Genomic DNA, 24,086 nt, shown 5'->3' with positions numbered 1-24,086 from the left:
AGAAGCATCAGTTCAACACGGTCGCCATTCCGCCATCAGCTCCGGGATTTTAACTTCCCCGTGGACCAAAGCGCCGACGCCATCGTCAGCACCGTCCAGACGTTCTACGGCAGCCACACCTCCCACAGGTTTGTTCATCATCGACTCCACAGAGACAAGTCAAGTCTGGAAAAGTTAGTTATTGGATCCTTAACTGACCTTTAGCAAAGCCCCGCCCCAAAAGGGCCCTCGTCCACATCCTCCGGATCCTTAGTTTATTTAATTTAGTTTATTTGAGCAGTTAGTGCTCAAAAGGAGTGGGCTGAAGCAAAAGGCTTACAAGTGCCACCCCCTGAAATCCTGACTTAAACTAATGGAGCGAGGCCTGTTTCTCCTCTTCCAAAGCCGACCACACAACTATTACCAGCACCTGTTAACTTTAGAGCCAAGCTCATACTCGTTTACCATCCGTCTGTGGTACTGAAGAGTTCCATGAGCTGCTGCTGCTATTTACACGGCAGTCATGAGTAATATGTTCCTCTCTGAGCTGCGGGGGAGACAGAGCCACTGCAGCCTCAGGCTGTGTCTGAATGTCCAGCCTAGTCCCTGAGCCCTCATTCACTACACAGACCCGCACTATAGTGACTATATAGTCACTGATTCTGTTGGTGATTTGGACAAAAGCCACTACTTTCTCCTCACTGCGTGACATCACGATGTGCATATACAAATACAGTACATACTGTATGTTTATTTGTTTGTTAGAATTGATTTATTGTTACAAATGTTTAATTTATGAAACAGAACGACAGTTTTGAACTTTTACTTTTTAAGTGTTTTATTTAACATTTAAATTTAAATTAAAACTATCATCGCGTGATTTATTGGTTTATTTGGTCGAGACGGTGCATGTAAATGAGCACTCGAGGCCATCGTGCTAACCACGTTAGGACAGTGTTATAGTCGTCTTCTTCACCGAGCTACCAACAGTTGCTAAGGGGCGGGACTTTTGCGAAAGGTCAGTTCCTTTTTCTGACTGAGCAAAAATATAATCTGCTTTCTTATTTTAGTCGAGACGCTTCCAGTACATAGATTTTTCCTGCAGTGGTCAAAGTATACATTTTTTAAGTAGTTTTGTCCTTCTCGTCTTTGTTTTAATTTCCTACAAACCAAACCTTTACTATGTTTACTTTATGACTTTTTTAGATATCGGCCGATATATATAGGCCGATATCTAAAAAAGTCATCAGAACCGAAAGTGAAAAAGACTTTCTGGTTTGGAATGCATGCAGTACATGGTAATATTTACTGATGAGGATAATGTTCTGTCCTGGTTCAGGTTTAAGCCCAAAGAGGTTTTCCTGGTGAACAACGATGACCCCACAGTGAAGGAGATGGAGCGAGCCTGTAAGAAGCTCCTGCCTCAGCCTTCGTCCTTCAGCCACACAGGGGCTTCAGGAAGCAGCCCCCACAGCTCTGCCCCTCCGTCCTACAGCCAGGTCACCTCAGGAGGAGGTAAACCCCAGCCCTCCGCCTCAGGAGGCAAACCCCAGCCCTCCGCCTCAGGAGGCAAACCCCAGCCCTCCGCCTCAGGAGTCCAGACCAGAGGAGCTAACAAGGGGAATGCTCCTCCTGAAGTCCAGCTGGGTTTGGTGCGAGTGCTGCTGAGGAAGGGCCGCCTGGAGGAGCAGAAGGTTTGTATTGAGTATAATGGACCAGCATTTACAGGCCAAATGTACACAAAGACAGAAAAAACAACACTGTGCTCCGCCCAAAGGTCACGTTTACCAAAAATTCTTCGTCATTTACAGAATAATTTTAGCTTTGACAGAATATGGATTAATCTAAAGGATTTGAACAGTATTTAAACATGGCGTGTTGTTCCCAGATGGATGTGATCGTGAACACGGCGTCCGCCAACAGAGACCTGAGCGTGGGCCGAGTGTCCAACGCGTTACTGATGAAAGCTGGCCGCAAAATGCAGGAGGAGATCAAACACGCCAATTCCTACAACTCCATCCTCATCACAGGCTCCTACCACCTGCAGTGTCGACAGGTGTACCACACGTTCTGCCCGGACCACAGCAGGGAGGGCTCTCACCAGGTGACCTCCCTTTACTGCACAAACACCTGCCCAAAAGTGTGCTGACCTCGTTATCAATATAATATATACATTTCAAATGATACAGCGCAATATGAATAGGATTAAATGCACATTCTGTTCATAGTGAAATGTGACAATGACACGAGTAAGACTCATTACAGTACAACTATATACTTACTGTGATGCTGAGTCTGAGTCAGCTTCAGCGATACTGAGAACGTGTCCGTTGTGTGTGATGACCCAGGTCCTGTTCCAGTCGGTGCAGGACTGTCTGATGGCGGCTGTGAAAACCCCGCATCGCTCCATCGCGTTCCCCGCCATCGGCACCGGAGCGCTGGGCTTCAAGAACCATGAGGCGGCGCAGGTCATGGTCACCGCGGTCAGCGACTTCTCCCGGGGGTGCCCGGTCCCCTTTGAGGTGCACTTTGTCATCTTCCAGCACGACACCGAAGTGTTTAAGGTAAATCATGGAGGCGGCCATTAATGCTATCAATGTGTCATTCCACAAATGGCTCGGCATCAATGATTCAGAATGATTCAAAACCAGAGTGACAAATAGTCGAGGCCATTGAGCTTGTCTTAATGTTCCCTATTTGTGTAATTATTGTGATGCAGGCGTTTGAGGTGGAGCTGCAGTCGGTGCGAGTGCTGGTGCAGCAGGCGCAGCAGGCGCAGCAGGCGCAGCAGGTGCAGCAGGCAGAGTCTTCTCACAGTGAGTTCAAAGTGTCTTCACTCGCCTCAAGCCAAAACGACTCAGACTCATGTGTTTCACTGTGTCCCAGTCTCCATAGGCTTTACAGGAGCCGCTCAAAGTGTCAACAACAAACCTGCACCGCTCTCCGCTCCGGAACAAGGTCTGAAACCAGGTCTAATTAGGCCCGAGCAACGGACCCGCAGCGTCCAACGAGGGACTAATTAATATCGATAACGGGGGACGAAAATGCAAGAAGTCACGTAGCAAACGTGAACCGATTCGCAAGTAACAGGGGTCAAAATGTAGTGCTCCGCAAGCTCTAGTTTTGGGGGGGGTTCACGAGAGAAAATAATAAAAGTTGGCTCAGTGGCGCCCCCTTAAACAGGCAGTTTACATTGACTCAATGGAGGAGCGGTCGCAAAAAAAATCATGGTACAAAAGTGACATTGGCCGGGGACATAGACCACGTCAGGACATGTCAAAAATGATATTATGACCCCGCCCTAAATGCTACAGGAAGTCGGCCATCTTGGCCCGTACCTCAAACCTTCAAAATCATACTTTGTGAACTTCTGGCCTCTGATCCCCGAGTTTTCAATGGAAAGCCTCCAAATGTGGCCAACATGTCCCAAACCCATGTGGCTTTCAAAATCATCAAATACATTTTTATCATATTATTGGGCGTGGTCATGACAAGGCCGCAACTGAGAGGCCATTTTCAGCAAATTTCAAAGCCTCATATCTTTCACAGACTTTGTCTGATTGGAACGGACCCAATCCGGCGCGCGTGCACATTCCACACCTGGACCTAATGGGGTGCACACGCAGCCACTAGCGCCAACAATGCCTTTAAAGTGGCTTGTAAGTGGCCCGCCCATCCTCCGTGAAAATCGCCACAGTTCTTTGCCTGGCAGCATTTTGGACTCAGTCAGAGTTTCTCCTGAAATTCGTCAATTTTCCAAATTTCCCCGTTTATTCACAAAAGCCACAGTTTTAGACTCGTACGGACTCATACTAACCCTCTGTCAGTGAAAGAAGTTTTAATTTGGATGTTATTGGCTGCAAATTCAGCTTTTTCGGGACTGTACAATCACAAGAAGTTCAGTTAGGCTGTTTCCTGTCCGCCTCTCTGTGTGTGTTCCTCGTGCTATATGGGTCGCACGACAATATTGCTTCACATATCGAGGATGCAACAAATCTTTGGGCAACCAGGGGAATTTACTCTAATTACAAAATGATTCAATATATTATTGCCCAAACTTAGACTACCTTAGACTAGATAAAGACCACAGGGAGGGGTTCAGTTTGGCTCCTCCCCTCTATTTACTGTTCCTCTCACCTGTGGGTCAACATCTTTGTAGTTAAGAGTGTTTGTAGTTCAAAGTCCTTTCAACCTAACTTCCCCCTGAGTTTCAGTCATGAAACTGTGCCCTCCAGTGGGCAGGAGGTTACTGTACAGCAGAAACAAGGGAAATGGAAGTCTGCATTTCCTGTTCGTGGATCTTACTCCTCCTTAAAACCAGCGTTTTTCTTTCAGGGTTTTGTCTATTGGAAAACAAAACTCCTTTGAGGACAGAGAGGTTAAAATTGTATATACAGTGCCTCTCGTAAGTATTCATACACCTTGAACTTTTGCACATTTTGTCATGTTTACAACCCTAAACATAAAGATTTTATTTTTATTTTTTTACTGAATGTTCACAAGTAACAGACAACTGTGAAGTGAAAGCGAAATGATCCATGATTCTGTTATTTTTCAAAAAAATAGAAAAGTGGAAAGTGGGGCGTGCATAAGTATTCATACAGCGTGAATGAATACTTTGTGGAACCTCCTTTTGCTGTAATAACAGCACAAGTCTCTTGGGGTTTGACTCTACAAGATTTGCACATGTAGAGACTGACATTTTAGCCCATTCCTCTTTACAAAACAACTCAAGCTCTGTCACATTAGAAGGAGAGCGTTTGTGAACAGCAGTTTTCACATTATTCCACAGATTTTCAATAGGATTTAGGTCAGGACTTTTACTGGGCCATTCTAACACATTAATATGTTTTTATTGAACCATTCCATTGTAGATTTATCTTTGTGTTTAGGGTCATTGTCCTGCTGAAGGTGAATCTCCGCCCCAGCCTCAGTTCTCTTGTGACTCCAGCAGGTTTTCCTCCAAAATGTCTCTGTATTTGGCTCCATCCATCTTCACAACTATTCTTACAGTCTCCCCAGTCCCCGCTGAGGAAAAGCAGCCCCACAGCATGATGCTCCCCCCCCCGTATATCTGACACTGGGGATGGTGCACTCAGGACCATGAGCAGTGTCAGGTTTGCTCCAAACATAACGTTTGTCTCATCTGACCAAAGCTCCTTCTTCCACATGGAGCTGTGTCCTCCATATGACTTCTACAAACTTCAAACAGGATTTCTTATGGCCTCCTTTCAATAATGTCTTTCTTCTTCCACTCGTCCATGAAGGCCAGATTTGTGTAGATACGACTTATAGTTGTCCCATGTCCAGATTCCCCCAGCTCAGCGGCAGGACTTCACAGCTCCTCCAGAGTTATCTTGGGGCACATGGTTGTATTTCTGACCAGTGTCTCCTTGTTCAGTTTGTTAGTTTAGGTGAACAGCCGTGTCTTGGTAAGTTGGCAGTGGTGCTTTACTCTTTCCATTTCTGAATGATGGATTGAACAGTTGCTCCGTGAGATGTTTAAATCTTGGGAAATCTTTGTATAACTTAAGGCTGCTTTAAACTTCTCCACAGCTTTATCCCTGACCTCTCTGGTGCTCCTTGACCTTCATGATGTTGTTTAGTGACCAACACACTCCGACCACAGCTCTGAGGGCCTAAAAGAGCAGCTGTAATTATACTGAGAGTAGATCACACACAGGTGCCTCTATTTAACCGTTAGAAGAAGAAGAAGAAGATCTTTATTTATATAGCGCCTTTCACAGACATATAGTCACAAAGCGCTTTACATGAGACAGTTGTACAGTCACTCCACACTCGGTGGTGGAAAGCTACGTTTGTAACTTCAGTTTCCCCTGGGGGAGACTGTCAGAGGCGCTTTCGCGACTGCACACGTCTGCGCCAACAGACCCTCTGACCACCACCATTCACTCACACACATCATTCATCCTGGCCTATTGTGCATGTTTTTAGTGGTAGGGGAAACCGGAGTACCCGGAGGAAACCTACGCAGACACAGGGAGAACATGCAAACTCCACACAGAAAGGCCCCGTCCCTGGTGGGAATCGAACCCGGACCTTCTAGCTGTGAAGCGAGAGCACTAACCGCTGCGCTACCATGCCGCCCAGGCCAAGGTGTGAACATTCTGGAGTCATTAGGAATGTTATAAAGGAAATTTAATGCACTCAGAAAATGCTGTATGAATACTTATGCACGCCCCACTTTTCACTTTTCTATTTTTTGAAGGAGAAGTCAAAGAAGCATTTTTGTGAAGAAGAATCCATCCATTAACAGGAATGGTGGACTCAGATTTCACTTGACCCTCTGGAGGGCTCTGTCATGCTAATGCTAGTGCTAATGCTAATGTTATTGAGGCTGACTCTCAGTCCAGGACCGATCAATAGGCAGGTATCAGAGATCAGCTGAGATTAGGGCCGTTCAGACAGAAACTCAGGGGTGATTTAGGTCGTTAGGACTTAGAACTACAGGGATGTTTACCCACAGGTGAGAGTAACTGTTAACAGAGGGGAGGAGCCAAACTGAACTCCTCCCTGTGGTCTTTATCTGGGCTGGACCTTAGTGTTGCTGACAAAGCCTTTTGGATGAAGAGGCGAAATGTTCGACACTTCAACTACAGAGTACAGACGGCGACTCAAAAACCTTCATTGAAGATGGACAACTCCTGTATGACTGAGAGCCTACACAGACATAAATCAGAAATGTGATTCTAATGGATTATGAATATTAAATATATTTGTGTGTCTTTCATAAAGAGTGCATTTTTAAAGAGGAACGTACAGAGAGCGATGTGTTTTGTCCAGGTTGGGGGGTGGAGCCTCAGAGGACGCCCTCAGAGCCGTGTCTCCGCCTCCAGAGCCCGTCGGAGCAGAGTCTGGCCGAGGCTGAGGCCTGGCTCAAAACGTTTCTCCACAACCGCGACAGCACCGTCTGCATCAACAACAACTTCACTCAGCTGCTGGGAGAGAGCGAGCTGGAGGAGCTGTCGCACACTCCGGTAAACGACACAGAACACACTCCGGTAAACGACACAGAACACACTCCGGTAAACGACACAGAACACACTCCGGTAAACGCCACAGAACACACTCCGGTAAACGACACAGAACACACTCCGGTAAACGCCCTGACACAGAACACACTCCGGTAAACGCCCTGACACAGAACACACTCCGGTAAACGCTCTGACACAGAACACACTCCGGTAAACGCTCTGACACAGAACACACTCCGGTAAACGCCCTGACACAGAAAACACTCCGGTAAACGCTCTGACACAGAACACACTCCGGTAAACGCTCTGACACAGAACACACTCCGGTAAACGCTCTGACACAGAACACACTCCGGTAAACGCCCTGACACAGAACACACTCCGGTAAACGCTCTGACACAGAACACACTCCGGTAAACGCCCTGACACAGAACACACTCCGGTAAACGCTCTGACACAGAACACACTCCGGTAAACGCTCTGACACAGAACACACTCCGGTAAACGCCCTGACACAGAACACACTCCGGTAAACGACACAGAACACACTCCGGTAAACGACACAGAACACACTCCGGTAAACGACACAGAACACACTCCGGTAAACGACACAGAACACACTCCGGTAAACGACACAGAACACACTCCGGTAAACGACACAGAACACACTCCGGTAAACGCCCTGACACAGAACACACTCCGGTAAACGCTCTGACACAGAACACACTCCGGTAAACGACACAGAACACACTCCGGTAAACGCCACAGAACACACTCCGGTAAACGACACAGAACACACTCCGGTAAACGACACAGAACACACTCCGGTAAACGACACAGAACACACTCCGGTAAACGCTCTGACACAGAACACACTCCGGTAAACGACACAGAACACACTCCGGTAAACGCTCTGACACAGAACACACTCCGGTAAACGACACAGAACACACTCCGGTAAACGCTCTGACACAGAACACACTCCGGTAAACGACACAGAACACACTCCGGTAAACGCCCTGACACAGAACACACTCCGGTAAACGACACAGAACACACTCCGGTAAACGCCCTGACACAGAACACACTCCGGTAAACGACACAGAACACACTCCGGTAAACGCCACAGAACACACTCCGGTAAACGACACAGAACACACTCCGGTAAACGCTCTGACACAGAACACACTCCGGTAAACGACACAGAACACACTCCGGTAAACGACACAGAACACACTCCGGTAAACGACACAGAACACACTCCGGTAAACGCTCTGACACAGAACACACTCCGGTAAACGACACAGAACACACTCCGGTAAACGACACAGAACACACTCCGGTAAACGACACAGAACACACTCCGGTAAACGACACAGAACACACTCCGGTAAACGACACAGAACACACTCCGGTAAACGCCCTGACACAGAACACACTCCGGTAAACGACACAGAACACACACCGGTAAACGCTCTGACACAGAACACACTCCGGTAAACGCTCTGACACAGAACACACTCCGGTAAACGACACAGAACACACTCCGGTAAACGCTCTGACACAGAACACACTCCGGTAAACGACACAGAACACACTCCGGTAAACGACACAGAACACACTCCGGTAAACGCCCTGACACAGAACACACTCCGGTAAACGACACAGAACACACTCCGGTAAACGCCCTGACACAGAACACACTCCGGTAAACGCTCTGACACAGAACACACTCCGGTAAACGACACAGAAAACACTCCGGTAAACGCTCTGACACAGAACACACTCCGGTAAACGACACAGAACACACTCCGGTAAACGCTCTGACACAGAACACACTCCGGTAAACGACACAGAACACACTCCGGTAAACGACACAGAACACACTCCGGTAAACGACACAGAACACACTCCGGTAAACGCCCTGACACAGAACACACTCCGGTAAACGACACAGAACACACTCCGGTAAACGCTCTGACACAGAACACACTCCGGTAAACGCTCTGACACAGAACACACTCCGGTAAACGACACAGAACACACTCCGGTAAACGCTCTGACACAGAACACACTCCGGTAAACGCCCTGACACAGAACACACTCCGGTAAACGCCCTGACACAGAACACACTCCGGTAAACGCCCTGACACAGAACACACTCCGGTAAACGACACAGAACACACTCCGGTAAACGCTCTGACACAGAACACACTCCGGTAAACGACACAGAACACACTCCGGTAAACGCTCTGACACAGAACACACTCCGGTAAACGCCCTGACACAGAACACACTCCGGTAAACGACACAGAACACACTCCGGTAAACGCTCTGACACAGAACACACTCCGGTAAACGCCCTGACACAGAACACACTCCGGTAAACGCCCTGACACAGAAAACACTCCGGTAAACGCTCTGACACAGAACACACTCCGGTAAACGCCACAGAACACACTCCGGTAAACGACACAGAACACACTCCGGTAAACGCTCTGACACAGAACACACTCCGGTAAACGACACAGAACACACTCCGGTAAACGACACAGAACACACTCCGGTAAACGACACAGAACACACTCCGGTAAACGCTCTGACACAGAACACACTCCGGTAAACGACACAGAACACACTCCGGTAAACGCCCTGACACAGAACACACTCCGGTAAACGACACAGAACACACTCCGGTAAACGACACAGAACACACTCCGGTAAACGCTCTGACACAGAACACACTCCGGTAAACGACACAGAACACACTCCGGTAAACGCCCTGACACAGAACACACTCCGGTAAACGACACAGAACACACTCCGGTAAACGCTCTGACACAGAACACACTCCGGTAAACGCTCTGACACAGAACACACTCCGGTAAACGACACAGAACACACTCCGGTAAACGCTCTGACACAGAACACACTCCGGTAAACGCCCTGACACAGAACACACTCCGGTAAACGCCCTGACACAGAACACACTCCGGTAAACGCCCTGACACAGAACACACTCCGGTAAACGACACAGAACACACTCCGGTAAACGCTCTGACACAGAACACACTCCGGTAAACGACACAGAACACACTCCGGTAAACGCTCTGACACAGAACACACTCCGGTAAACGCCCTGACACAGAACACACTCCGGTAAACGACACAGAACACACTCCGGTAAACGCTCTGACACAGAACACACTCCGGTAAACGCCCTGACACAGAACACACTCCGGTAAACGCCCTGACACAGAAAACACTCCGGTAAACGCTCTGACACAGAACACACTCCGGTAAACGCCACAGAACACACTCCGGTAAACGACACAGAACACACTCCGGTAAACGCTCTGACACAGAACACACTCCGGTAAACGACACAGAACACACTCCGGTAAACGACACAGAACACACTCCGGTAAACGACACAGAACACACTCCGGTAAACGCTCTGACACAGAACACACTCCGGTAAACGACACAGAACACACTCCGGTAAACGCCCTGACACAGAACACACTCCGGTAAACGACACAGAACACACTCCGGTAAACGACACAGAACACACTCCGGTAAACGACACAGAACACACTCCGGTAAACGCCCTGACACAGAACACACTCCGGTAAACGACACAGAACACACACCGGTAAACGCTCTGACACAGAACACACTCCGGTAAACGCTCTGACACAGAAGACACTCCGGTAAACGACACAGAACACACTCCGGTAAACGCTCTGACACAGAACACACTCCGGTAAACGACACAGAACACACTCCGGTAAACGACACAGAACACACTCCGGTAAACGCCCTGACACAGAACACACTCCGGTAAACGACACAGAACACACTCCGGTAAACGCTCTGACACAGAACACACTCCGGTAAACGCTCTGACACAGAACACACTCCGGTAAACGACACAGAACACACTCCGGTAAACGCCCTGACACAGAACACACTCCGGTAAACGCTCTGACACAGAACACACTCCGGTAAACGCTCTGACACAGAACACACTCCGGTAAACGCCCTGACACAGAACACACTCCGGTAAACGCTCTGACACAGAAGACACTCCGGTAAACGACACAGAACACACTCCGGTAAACGCCCTGACACAGAACACACTCCGGTAAACGACACAGAACACACTCCGGTAAACGCTCTGACACAGAACACACTCCGGTAAACGACACAGAACACACTCCGGTAAACGACACAGAACACACTCCGGTAAACGACACAGAACACACTCCGGTAAACGACACAGAACACACTCCGGTAAACGACACAGAACACACTCCGGTAAACGACACAGAACACACTCCGGTAAACGACACAGAACACACTCCGGTAAACGCCACAGAACACACTCCGGTAAACGCTCTGACACAGAACACACTCCGGTAAACGCCACAGAACACACTCCGGTAAACGCCACAGAACACACTCCGGTAAACGCCCTGACACAGAACACACTCCGGTAAACGACACAGAACACACTCCGGTAAACGCTCTGACACAGAACACACTCCGGTAAACGCTCTGACACAGAACACACTCCGGTAAACGACACAGAACACACTCCGGTAAACGCTCTGACACAGAACACACTCCGGTAAACGCCCTGACACAGAACACACTCCGGTAAACGCCCTGACACAGAAAACACTCCGGTAAACGCTCTGACACAGAACACACTCCGGTAAACGCCACAGAACACACTCCGGTAAACGCTCTGACACAGAACACACTCCGGTAAACGACACAGAACACACTCCGGTAAACGACACAGAACACACTCCGGTAAACGACACAGAACACACTCCGGTAAACGCTCTGACACAGAACACACTCCGGTAAACGACACAGAACACACTCCGGTAAACGCCCTGACACAGAACACACTCCGGTAAACGACACAGAACACACTCCGGTAAACGACACAGAACACACTCCGGTAAACGACACAGAACACACTCCGGTAAACGACACAGAACACACTGCGGTAAACGACACAGAACACACTCCGGTAAACGACACAGAACACACTCCGGTAAACGACACAGAACACACTCCGGTAAACGACACAGAACACACTCCGGTAAACGACACAGAACACACTCCGGTAAACGCCACAGAACACACTCCGGTAAACGCTCTGACACAGAACACACTCCGGTAAACGCTCTGACACAGAACACACTCCGGTAAACGACACAGAACACACTCCGGTAAACGCTCTGACACAGAACACACTCCGGTAAACGCTCTGACACAGAACACACTCCGGTAAACGCTCTGACACAGAACACACTCCGGTAAACGCCCTGACACAGAAAACACTCCGGTAAACGCTCTGACACAGAACACACTCCGGTAAACGACACAGAACACACTCCGGTAAACGACACAGAACACACTCCGGTAAACGACACAGAACACACTCCGGTAAACGCTCTGACACAGAACACACTCCGGTAAACGACACAGAACACACTCCGGTAAACGACACAGAACACACTCCGGTAAACGACACAGAACACACTCCGGTAAACGACACAGAACACACTCCGGTAAACGACACAGAACACACTCCGGTAAACGACACAGAACACACTCCGGTAAACGACACAGAACACACTCCGGTAAACGCTCTGACACAGAACACACTCCGGTAAACGCCCTGACACAGAACACACTCCGGTAAACGCTCTGACACAGAACACACTCCGGTAAACGCTCTGACACAGAACACACTCCGGTAAACGACACAGAACACACTCCGGTAAACGCCCTGACACAGAACACACTCCGGTAAACGCTCTGACACAGAACACACTCCGGTAAACGCTCTGACACAGAACACACTCCGGTAAACGCTCTGACACAGAACACACTCCGGTAAACGACACAGAACACACTCCGGTAAACGACACAGAACACACTCCGGTAAACGCCCTGACACAGAACACACTCCGGTAAACGACTCAGAACACACTCCGGTAAACGACACAGAACACACTCCGGTAAACGACTCAGAACACACTCCGGTAAACGACACAGAACACACTCCGGTAAACGACACAGAACACACTCCGGTAAACGCTCTGACACAGAACACACTCCGGTAAACGCTCTGACACAGAACACACTCCGGTAAACGCTCTGACACAGAACACACTCCGGTAAACGCTCTGACACAGAACACACTCCGGTAAACGCCCTGACACAGAACACACTCCGGTAAACGCTCTGACACAGAACACACTCCGGTAAACGCTCTGACACAGAACACACTCCGGTAAACGCTCTGACACAGAACACACTCCGGTAAACGCCCTGACACAGAACACACTCCGGTAAACGCTCTGACACAGAACACACTCCGGTAAACGCCCTGACACAGAACACACTCCGGTAAACGCTCTGACACAGAACACACTCCGGTAAACGACACAGAACACACTCCGGTAAACGACTCAGAACACACTCCGGTAAACGCCACAGAACACACTCCGGTAAACGCTCTGACACAGAACACACTCCGGTAAACGCCCTGACACAGAACACACTCCGGTAAACGCTCTGACACAGAACACACTCCGGTAAACGCTCTGACACAGAACACACTCCGGTAAACGCTCTGACACAGAACACACTCCGGTAAACGCTCTGACACAGAACACACTCCGGTAAACGACACAGAACACACTCCGGTAAACGACTCAGAACACACTCCGGTAAACGACACAGAACACACTCCGGTAAACGCTCTGACACAGAACACACTCCGGTAAACGCTCTGACACAGAACACACTCCGGTAAACGACACAGAACACACTCCGGTAAACGCTCTGACACAGAACACACTCCGGTAAACGCTCTGACACAGAACACACGCCGGTAAACGACACAGAACACACTCCGGTAAACGACACAGAACACACTCCGGTAAACGACACAGAACACACTCCGGTAAACGACACAGAACACACTCCGGTAAACGACACAGAGCACACTCCGGTAAACGACACAGAGCACACTCCGGTAAACGACACAGAACACACTCCGGTAAACGACACAGAACACACTCCGGTAAACGACACAGAACACACTCCGGTAAACGACACAGAACACACTCCGGTAAACGACACAGAACACACTCCGGTAAACGACACAGAACACACTCCGGTAAACGCCCTGACACAGAACACACTCCGGTAAACGCCACAGAACACACTCCGGTAAACGACACAGAACACACTCCGGTAAACGCTCTGACACAGAACACACTCCGGTAAACGCTCTGACACAGAACACACTCCGGTAAACGCCCTGACACAGAACACACTCCGGTAAACGCTCTGACACAGAACACACTCCGGTAAACGACACAGAACACACTCCGGTAAACGCCCTGACACAGAACACACTCCGGTAAACGCCATGACACAGAACACACTCCAGATGATCTGGCCAGTGCTGTGGATGATGTATTGCTCCTCTAACGTCCTGTTGTGCTGGATGTTGCTCAGGTGGAGGCGGTGCAGGTGGAGGAGTTCCTGGACAGGGGCCGGTCTGGGATGATGGTTCTTGGGGAGAGACCGGAGGACATCGCGGTGACGGCTCTGAAGCTGCAGCTGATGCTTCAGAAAGTGCAGAGGCAGTTCCTGAAGGAGGAGGTGGAGGAGCTGAAGTTTGCAGCTAAGACCAGAGTGAAGATGGAGATGATCCCGGTATCCAGGTCTGACCCGGAGGTCCAACCGTTCATAAAGGAGCTGAAGAGACAGGGACTGCACGTGATGAAGGTAACAGGTGTAGATCTGAGGCTGTGGAGCTGCAGAGGAAGTGACCCCCCCCCGTGTTTGCAGGCAGAGCGAGTGGAAAACCCGGCGCTGGAGAAACTCTTTAAGCTCCGAAAGGCCCAGATGTACTTCCCTCCTGATGACAAGCTGCTGCAGCTCGTCCCGGCCCAGTTCTGTGACCTGGTCAGCCATGTTGGATTCAGGCCGGAGTGCGCTCCCCCCGACGGTAATAAACTCTCATTTTTATGTCTTTGAACAACAATGTGCTCTATAGGCGACCTCTCTCCTCAGACTCAGGTCTTTAATGAGTCATGTGACCTCTCTCCTCAGACTCAGGTCTGTGATGAGTCATGTGACCTCTCTCCTCAGACTCAGGTCTATAATGAGTCATGTGACCTCTCTCCTCAGACTCAGGTCTGTGAGTCATGTGACCTCTCTCCTCAGACTCAGGTCTTTAATGAGTCATGTGACCTCTCTCCTCAGACTCAGGTCTGTGATGAGTCATGTGACCTCTCTCCTCAGACTCAGGTCTTTAATGAGTCATGTGACCTCTCTCCTCAGACTCAGGTCTGTGATGAGTCATGTGACCTCTCTCCTCAGACTCAGGTCTGTGATGAGTCATGTGACCTCTCTCCTCAGACTCAGGTCTCTGATGAGTCATGTGACCTCTCTCCTCAGACTCAGGTCTCTGAGTCATGTGACCTCTCTCCTCAGACTCAGGTCTCTGAGTCATGTGACCTCTCTCCTCAGACTCAGGTCTCTGAGTCATGTGACCTCTCTCCTCAGACTCAGGTCTTTAATGAGTCATGTGACCTCTCTCCTCAGACTCAGGTCTGTGATGAGTCATGTGACCTCTCTCCTCAGACTCAGGTCTATAATGAGTCATGTGACCTCTCTCCTCAGACTCAGGTCTTTAATGAGTCATGTGACCTCTCTCCTCAGACTCAGGTCTGTGATGAGTCATGTGACCTCTCTCCTCAGACTCAGGTCTCTGAGTCATGTGACCTCTCTCCTCAGACTCAGGTCTGTGATGAGTCATGTGACCTCTCTCCTCAGACTCAGGTCTTTAATGAGTCATGTGACCTCTCTCCTCAGACTCAGGTCTCTGAGTCATGTGACCTCTCTCCTCAGACTCAGGTCTTTAATGAGTCATGTGACCTCTCTCCTCAGACTCAGGTCTGTGATGAGTCATGTGACCTCTCTCCTCAGACTCAGGTCTGTGATGAGTCATGTGACCTCTCTCCTCAGACTCAGGTCTGTGAGTCATGTGACCTCTCTCCTCAGACTCAGGTCTGTGATGAGTCATGTGACCTCTCTCCTCAGACTCAGGTCTCTGATGAGTCATGTGACCTCTCTCCTCAGACTCAGGTCTGTGAGTCATGTGACCTCTCTCCTCAGACTCAGGTCTTTAATGAGTCATGTGACCTCTCTCCTCAGACTCAGGTCTGTGATGAGTCATGTGACCTCTCTCCTCAGACTCAGGTCTGTGATGAGTCATGTGACCTCTCTCCTCAGACTCAGGTCTGTGATGAGTCATGTGACCTCTCTCCTCAGACTCAGGTCTCTGATGAGTCATGTGACCTCTCTCCTCAGACTCAGGTCTGTGAGTCATGTGACCTCTCTCCTCAGACTCAGGTCTTTAATGAGTCATGTGACCTCTCTCCTCAGACTCAGGTCTGTGAGTCATGTGACCTCTCTCCTCAGACTCAGGTCTTTAATGAGTCATGTGACCTCTCTCCTCAGACTCAGGTCTCTGATGAGTCATGTGACCTCTCTCCTCAGATTCGGATCTCGGCGAGGGTCTATATTTCGCGGCGGATGTGCGCACGGCTCTTGGCGTGTGGACGGAGCGCTCAGACCGGTTCCTGTACGTGTTCGTGGCTGAAGTCTTAAAGGGCCGGTGTGGACGAGGACGACCCGGGATGGTCCTGGCTCCAGGACTGGATTCCGGAGCGGATCCCACGGCGCGCTACGACTCCGTGGAAGGATCCGGAGTCACGGTGATATTCGACCACCGCCAGGCGCTGCCCAGGTTCATCCTCACCTGCAGCAGCTCCGTGTGAGAGAAGGAACATTCCAGAAGAACCAGACTCTGAGGTTAAAACATGACTGTCCCTCACACAGCGCCCCCTGCTGTCACTTTACAGGGTTATAGACCTGAAGTATCCACCTGAGAACATCATTATTAACCTCTGACCTGAGCTCATTTTCTCCAGCTCAGCTTTACCCAAATCTAAAAGCTTCTTGAAAAAAGCCACACAAAATGAGGATGAAAATGCAACAAAAACTAGCAACAAAAACATGTAAGAAAAAGTTTGTTTTCAGGTTCTTGAATGTGTTGATGTCACATGACCAGTGGGGGCGGAGCCAGTGATTCCTATTAACTGCATTAACCTCTTAACTCCCGCCTGAACCGAGAGCATTTTCTCCAGTTCAGCTTTACCCAAATCTAAAAGTTTGTCGACGGGAGAGTGTCGGCTCTCAGTCGTGCAGGGGTTTTTGGTTTGTTTTGTCACTGTGTGATTGTGTTACAGCTGCTTTTCCCACACGTTTTCATTTCTGTTCAGATTTGGGTAAAGCTGAACCAGTGGGTGAAGAGGTTCAAATGTTTGTTGAGGTTTATTCAACAGAAACCGATGGAGACGATACAGTTTGTGATTTAACGTCTGAGCTCTGGTCAAGAAGCTTTAGATTTGGGTAAAGTCGAACTGGAGGTGAAGAGGTTTTAACACAAAATGTAACAAAGGATCAAACTCCAAACACAAGTACTGACAGTATAAAGTATCTTGTCCCAGCCATACTGTGTACAGTGCAATACAGTACAGGACAGTATACTGTATACTGTCCTGTATACTGTCCTGTATACTGTCCTGTATACTGTATACTGTCCTGTATACCGTCCTGTACTGTATACTGCATACTTGTATACAGTATAGGATGTTCAAGAAGTTATGTTTTATTTCTATGATTGAAATCTTTAGTTTTGTAGTAAATGTTTGAAAATCAGATGAAAGACTAATATATCTGTGTATCTAATGGATAATCACTCACTCCATACTTTTGCTGAAAAAATGAAAACCTTCTTTGCCTTTTTTTTTATTTTGTAAAGTTTTGTTTTGTCTCGTCTTCTTTTACCTTTAATCCGTTCAGTGCAAACCTGTGTGTGAAGTTATTGAACAAATGAATCTGTGTAAAACAAAGTGAATAAAGCTGATTTCCTCAACAGGAAGTTGAGTGTTTGTGACGGTGCCCCCTGGAGGCGGCAGACAGAGGGACAGTTAGTTCAGGGGTCAAGACTTAAACTCCAGACCGGACTGTGAGGGTCAAGACTCCAGACCGGACTGTGAGGGTCAAGACTTAGGCTCCAGACCGGACTGTGAGGGTCAAGACTCCAGACCGGACTGTGAGGGTCAAGACTCCAGACCGGACTGTGAGGGTCAAGACTTAGACTCCAGACCGGACTGTGAGGGTCAAGGCTTAGACTCCAGACCGGACTGTGAGGGTCAAGACTTAGACTCCAGACCGGACTGTGAGGGTCAAGACTTAGACTCCAGACCGGACTGTGAGGGTCAAGGCTCATACTCCAGACCGGACTGTGAGGGTCAAGACTTAGACTCCAGACCGGACTGTGAGGGTCAAGACTCCAGACCGGACTGTGAGGGTCAAGACTTAAACTCCAGACCGGACTGTGAGGGTCAAGACTCCAGACCGGACTGTGAGGATCAAGACTTAAACTCCAGACCGGACTGTGAGGGTCAAGACTCCAGACCGGACTGTGAGGGTCAAGACTTAGACTCCAGACCGGACTGTGAGGGTCAAGACTTAGACTCCAGACCGGACTGTGAGGGTCAAGACTTAGACTCCAGACCGGACAGGGGGAAGTTTAAATAAAGAACTCTGTGTGAGTCTCGATCCTGGACTAACTCAGAATCATCTCTGACTCACGACAAAGACACATCTTGGTCCAGCCTTATTTACTCAATATAATGTTTGAAATATCATGACATCACAGGGTGTGAAGCCCTGTGACCCCTCAGGACTGACCCGTGTGACCCCTCAGGACTGACCCGTGTGACCCCTCAGGACTCTGACCCGTGTGACCCCTCAGGACTGACCCGTGTGACCCCTCAGGACTGACCCGTGTGACCCCTCAGGGCTGACCCGTGTGACCCCTCAGGACTGACCCGTGTGACCCCTCAGGACTGACCCGTGTGACCCCTCAGGACTGACCCGTGACCCCTCAGGACTGACCCGTGACCCCTCAGGACTGACCCGTGTGACCCCTCAGGACTGACCCGTGTGACCCCTCAGGACTGACCCGTGTGACCCCTCAGGACTGACCCGTGTGACCCCTCAGGACTGACCCGTGTGACCCCTCAGGACTGACCCGTGTGACCCCTCAGGACTGACCCGTGTGACCCCTCAGGACTGACCCGTGTGACCCCTCAGGACTGACCCGTGTGACCCCTCAGGACTGACCCGTGTGACCCCTCAGGACTGACCCGTGTGACCCCTCAGGGCTGACCCGTGTGACCCCTCAGGACTGACCCGTGTGACCCCTCAGGACTGACCCGTGTGACCCCTCAGGACTGACCCGTGTGACCCCTCAGGACTGACCCGTGTGACCCCTCAGGACTGACCCGTGTGACCCCTCAGGACTGACCCGTGTGACCAGGACTGACCCGTGTGACCCCTCAGGACTCTGACCCGTGTGACCCCTCAGGACTGAACCGTGTGACCAGGACTGACCCGTGTGACCCCTCAGGACTGACCCGTGTGACCCCTCAGGACTGACCCGTGTGACCCCTCAGGTCTGACCCGTGTGACCCCTCAGGACTGACCCGTGTGACCCCTCAGGACTCTGACCCGTGTGACCCCTCAGGACTCTGACCCGTGTGACCCCTCAGGACTGACCCGTGTGACCCTCAGGACTGACCCGTGTGACCCCTCAGGACTGAACCGTGTGACCAGGACTGACCCGTGTGACCCCTCAGGACTGACCCGTGTGACCCCTCAGGTCTGACCCGTGTGACCCCTCAGGACTCTGACCCGTGTGACCCCTCAGGACTGACCCGTGTGACCCCTCAGGACTCTGACCCGTGTGACCCCTCAGGTCTGACCCGTGTGACCCCTCAGGACTGACCCGTGTGACCCCTCAGGGCTGACCCGTGTGACCCCTCAGGACTGACCCGTGTGACCCCTCAGGACTGACCCGTGTGACCCCTCAGGTCTGACCCGTGTGACCCCTCAGGACTGACCCGTGTGACCCCTCAGGTCTGACCCGTGTTACCCCTCAGGGCTGACCCGTGTGACCCCTCAGGACTGACCCGTGTGACCCCTCAGGACTGACCCGTGTGACCCTCAGGACTGACCCGTGTGACCCTCAGGACTGACCCGTGTGACCCCTCAGGACTGACCCGTGTGACCCCTCAGGTCTGACCCGTGTGACCCCTCAGGACTGACCCGTGTGACCCCTCAGGACTGACCCGTGTGACCCCTCAGGACTGACCCGTGTGACCCCTCAGGTCTGACCCGTGTGACCAGGACTGACCCGTGTGACCCCTCAGGACTGACCCGTGTGACCCCTCAGGACTGACCCGTGTGACCCCTCAGGACTGACCCGTGTGACCCCTCAGGACTGACCCGTGTGACCCCTCAGGACTGACCCGTGTGACCCCTCAGGACTGACCCGTGTGACCCCTCAGGACTGTGACCTTTGTGATTTAAAACTGCAAGTTGGCCATGTTATACTCACTACTGCCCCCTCAGGTCACACGTGTAACTGCAGCCTCTGTATGAAGCTCGTGCATTGAGACCGGGCAGGACTTCAGGGCTTCAGAGGCCGTTGTGGTGAACAGGTCTGAGCTCAGTCCACATGAGGACATGGAGGAACATGTGGGGAGGAAAATACTTCATTTGAACATTTTTAAACTCCGTATAGTCCCTTTAAGCCACATATCGAAAGACAGTATCCAAACTAACATATTTAAACCAGAAAACAGTTTTGCTCCTTAAGGCGAGACACTGCAGGTGAATAAGGAAAAAATGTATATTTACAGATATCAATTTGAAGCTGTCGATCACTGGCATAAATGTGAGAAAAACACATGGCAAGTTTTCTGTCATTTTATCTTTTCATAAGAACAAGGTGTTTTATGCCTAAAAATGCCCCAAATTTCACATCTTTCTGGCGATGAAATCAGAATAATGGATAGAGCTACATTCAAATATATGGTTTCATTTTATTGATAAAAGACTTTCTCAGAGGGGATTTAGGATTTCTTGTTTAGTTTTAAAATAAGCTGTTTTTTAGTGGAAAAAAATGTAAACATTTAATTTTCGCCTTATTTTTTGACATTCAAAACCCAATAAATGGGGCTTAAGGGATTAAATAATAAAAAATCCCTCTGAAAAAATCCTCCAAATCTTGTTCAGTCCAAGGCTGGAAAATGTGAAGTCTTTAGGTCCGACTGACGTGGACATAGTGTCGCCACAATGACAGAAACATGTGTTTGAGAAAAAGGCCCTTGAAATTGCATTCTCCCATATAAGTCTATGGGGGAACATTGAATCAGCGTGTTATGTTATTGTGAAGATTAGGCATATTTCTGTTTCCGGGTGAAAGCTTATGTGTTCATTTGAGTTGAGTTTTGCCTGTCGTGTCTCCCCTTAAATGATTAAACATGCTAATTACATTTCACATTTTACAGGATCCCAAGCTGTTGAAAGTTTAGGCCGTTCAGCCGTGAGATGAATGTGGCGGTTTGTGAATGATCAGGGAAAACATGTAGACTGTTTGAAGTTGTATATATGTATTTTTATTAAATCTACATATATGTCAATTTCTTGGAAATTCCCCTGCTCTTTCTGAACCTCCACCTTCTTACTCATCGTCATCAACATCCATTGGCTCACTGCTGTACTCATACTCTACACAAACATCAGTGTCTTCAGTCGCTGGGCTGGAGCCGCCGCTCCCGGAGCCGGAGCCGCCGGAGCTGGAGCTGGAGCCGCCGGAGCTGGAGCCGCCGCTCCAGGAGCCGCCGCTGCTGCCGCTCCCGGAGCCTGGGCGAGATGTGGGCGTCTCGTACTCCCTCATGAACTCGTCCTTGAAGATCCGGTGAGCCCCGGCGTTGTTGATGCACAGAGCTCCTCCGGGTCGCCTGGAGTGTCTTGAATACCGGTTCATGTCTGCAATGCAGGTCCAGTGGACGTTGGCTGACTTGGTCACCGCCCATTTGGAGTGGTCGTCTTTGGTGAGCCACTCCACATCTGTTCGGATTTTCTTGATATTAATCACATCTGTGTCATACCGATAGCCTTCACCACAGCGCCAGCTCTGTGCATAGACGCCTCCTGTGTCCAGCTGTGCAGCCAGCTGCCGATACAGGTCTCCCACTGGGAAGACACAACAAGAGTCTTATGAACCCAGAGTCAGTCCACCATCTCAGACTGACGTCTGAACTGCTGAACTTAAATCACTTTTACACAACTATTCCAAAAATCCACCATTTTCTTTGCAACTATTCCTTAACTTTGTAACTTTCCTGCAACTACAGTGAGCTTCTGATCAGTGGAAATACTTTTCACTTGTTGTATTTGCGAGTAGTGGTGTCATGCAGGTTTAAGACACCCAGACTGAAGCCTTGACTGTTCCCTCACACGTCCCGGTCTGACTGTACAGCGAGCCCTCGGTCTCCTTTCTCTTCTCCTGAACCTGAAGGCTTTAATAAACGCTGCTTCTGTCGCCCTGATGCTGCTGCTGCTGCTGCTGCCTGTGTGTGAATCTGTTTATTGAAAACAGCCAAAAAAGTGAACCATTGCGACTCTTATGAGAGTTTTTTTTCTCCCTCGGCTAGGCCACGCCCCCTTGTATGACGCATTGCCGTCTGTATCTACAAACCAATCCTTCGCTGCGCTCCCTCAGTGCTAAACCACAGGCTCGTTAGAATGTCCTGATGTCACATGAATGCAGAAAGTTCTGACCATTTAAGCCTCCTTCCTCCTTCTTACCTTTTTCATCAACACCCCGTTCATCTCTATAATTTCTTTTAGCGATGAGCTTCAGCTCCGCTCCCGCCCTCAGTGCTCCCTGGTTCTGCTGGGTCGGGCCTGTTCTGGTCCTCAGGCTCTGGACCCTTCCAGTTGTAGAAAGTGAGATCCTGTGAGATTTGGAATGGGCCTTGTCGACTGATTTCCTCAGTTCTTCGGGGAAGTTTCCTGGAAGGTCAGAGTCAAACGGAAGTGCCCGGATGTGCTGCAGGTGTATCCCTGAAACACAGTGAGAGTCAGAGCGGAGCACAGAGCGACTGATGGATCACACACGGTGAAGATCTTTCGTCTGATGGATCACACACGGTGAAGATCTTTCGTCTGATGGATCACACACGGTGAAGATCTTTCTTACCGACAGCAGTGAGGTCATCGTATGCCAGGGACACACACATGAAGGTCTGACCGTGTATGTTCCCGCTTAGAGGCCAGAATCGCTGTGGGTTTCTGCTCAGCGGGAACCGAGGAGTGCTGTGAGTGAGCCACAGGGCTGTTCTAGTCCCACTGTCCCCCATCACCACACCTGCGGAGACAAGCACACCTGAACCACACCTGAAACACACCTGAACCACACCTGAGCCACACCTGCGGAGACAAGCACACCTGAGCCACACCTGAACCACACCTGAACCACACCTGAAACACACCTGCGGAGACAAGCACACCTGAGCCACACCTGAACCACACCTGAGCCACACCTGAGGAGACAAGCACACCTGAACCACACCTGAGCCACACCTGAACCACACCTGAGCCACACCTGAACCACACCTGAGGAGACAAGCACACCTGGACCACACCTGAGGAGACAAGCACACCTGAACCACACCTGAGCCACACCTGAACCACACCTGAGCCACACCTGAGCCACACCTGAGCCACACCTGAGCCACACCTGAACCACACCTGAGGAGACAAGCACACCTGAGCCACACCTGAACCACACCTGAACCACACCTGCGGAGACAAGCACACCTGAGCCACACCTGAACCACACCTGAGCCACACCTGAGGAGACAAGCACACCTGAACCACACCTGAGCCACACCTGAACCACACCTGAGCCACACCTGAGCCACACCTGAGGAGACAAGCACACCTGAACCACACCTGAGCCACACCTGAACCACACCTGAGCCACACCTGAACCACACCTGAACCACACCTGAACCACACCTGAGCCACACCTGAACCACACCTGAGCCACACCTGAGCCACACCTGAGCCACACCTGAG

General features: G+C 50.2%; 1 protein-coding gene across 1 annotated transcript in view; it reads left to right on the top strand.

Annotated features, from left to right (window-relative positions):
- Nucleotides 1-16,878, top strand: part of parp9 (poly(ADP-ribose) polymerase family member 9) — a gene marked incomplete at its 5' end in the record, with an annotated part of 18,848 nt that extends 1,970 nt beyond the window's left edge. The window contains 10 exons of the mRNA XM_079563734.1: nucleotides 3-128; nucleotides 1,319-1,673; nucleotides 1,868-2,083; nucleotides 2,328-2,543; nucleotides 2,699-2,795; nucleotides 2,866-2,937; nucleotides 6,784-6,977; nucleotides 14,529-14,801; nucleotides 14,865-15,024; nucleotides 16,581-16,878. Coding sequence (XP_079419860.1) covers nucleotides 3-128; nucleotides 1,319-1,673; nucleotides 1,868-2,083; nucleotides 2,328-2,543; nucleotides 2,699-2,795; nucleotides 2,866-2,937; nucleotides 6,784-6,977; nucleotides 14,529-14,801; nucleotides 14,865-15,024; nucleotides 16,581-16,861 — 1,990 coding nt within the window. The 3' untranslated portion in view covers nucleotides 16,862-16,878. The remainder of the gene's footprint in view (nucleotides 1-2; nucleotides 129-1,318; nucleotides 1,674-1,867; nucleotides 2,084-2,327; nucleotides 2,544-2,698; nucleotides 2,796-2,865; nucleotides 2,938-6,783; nucleotides 6,978-14,528; nucleotides 14,802-14,864; nucleotides 15,025-16,580) is intronic.
- Between the last annotated feature and the right edge of the window lie 7,208 nt (nucleotides 16,879-24,086).

Source organism: Gobius niger (genome assembly GCF_951799975.1).
Source record: "Gobius niger genome assembly, chromosome: 9".
Taxonomy (NCBI): Eukaryota; Metazoa; Chordata; class Actinopteri; order Gobiiformes; family Gobiidae; genus Gobius; species Gobius niger.
The sequence above is the reverse complement of the archived record's forward strand: the minus strand, read 5'-3'. Positions and strand labels throughout refer to the sequence as shown.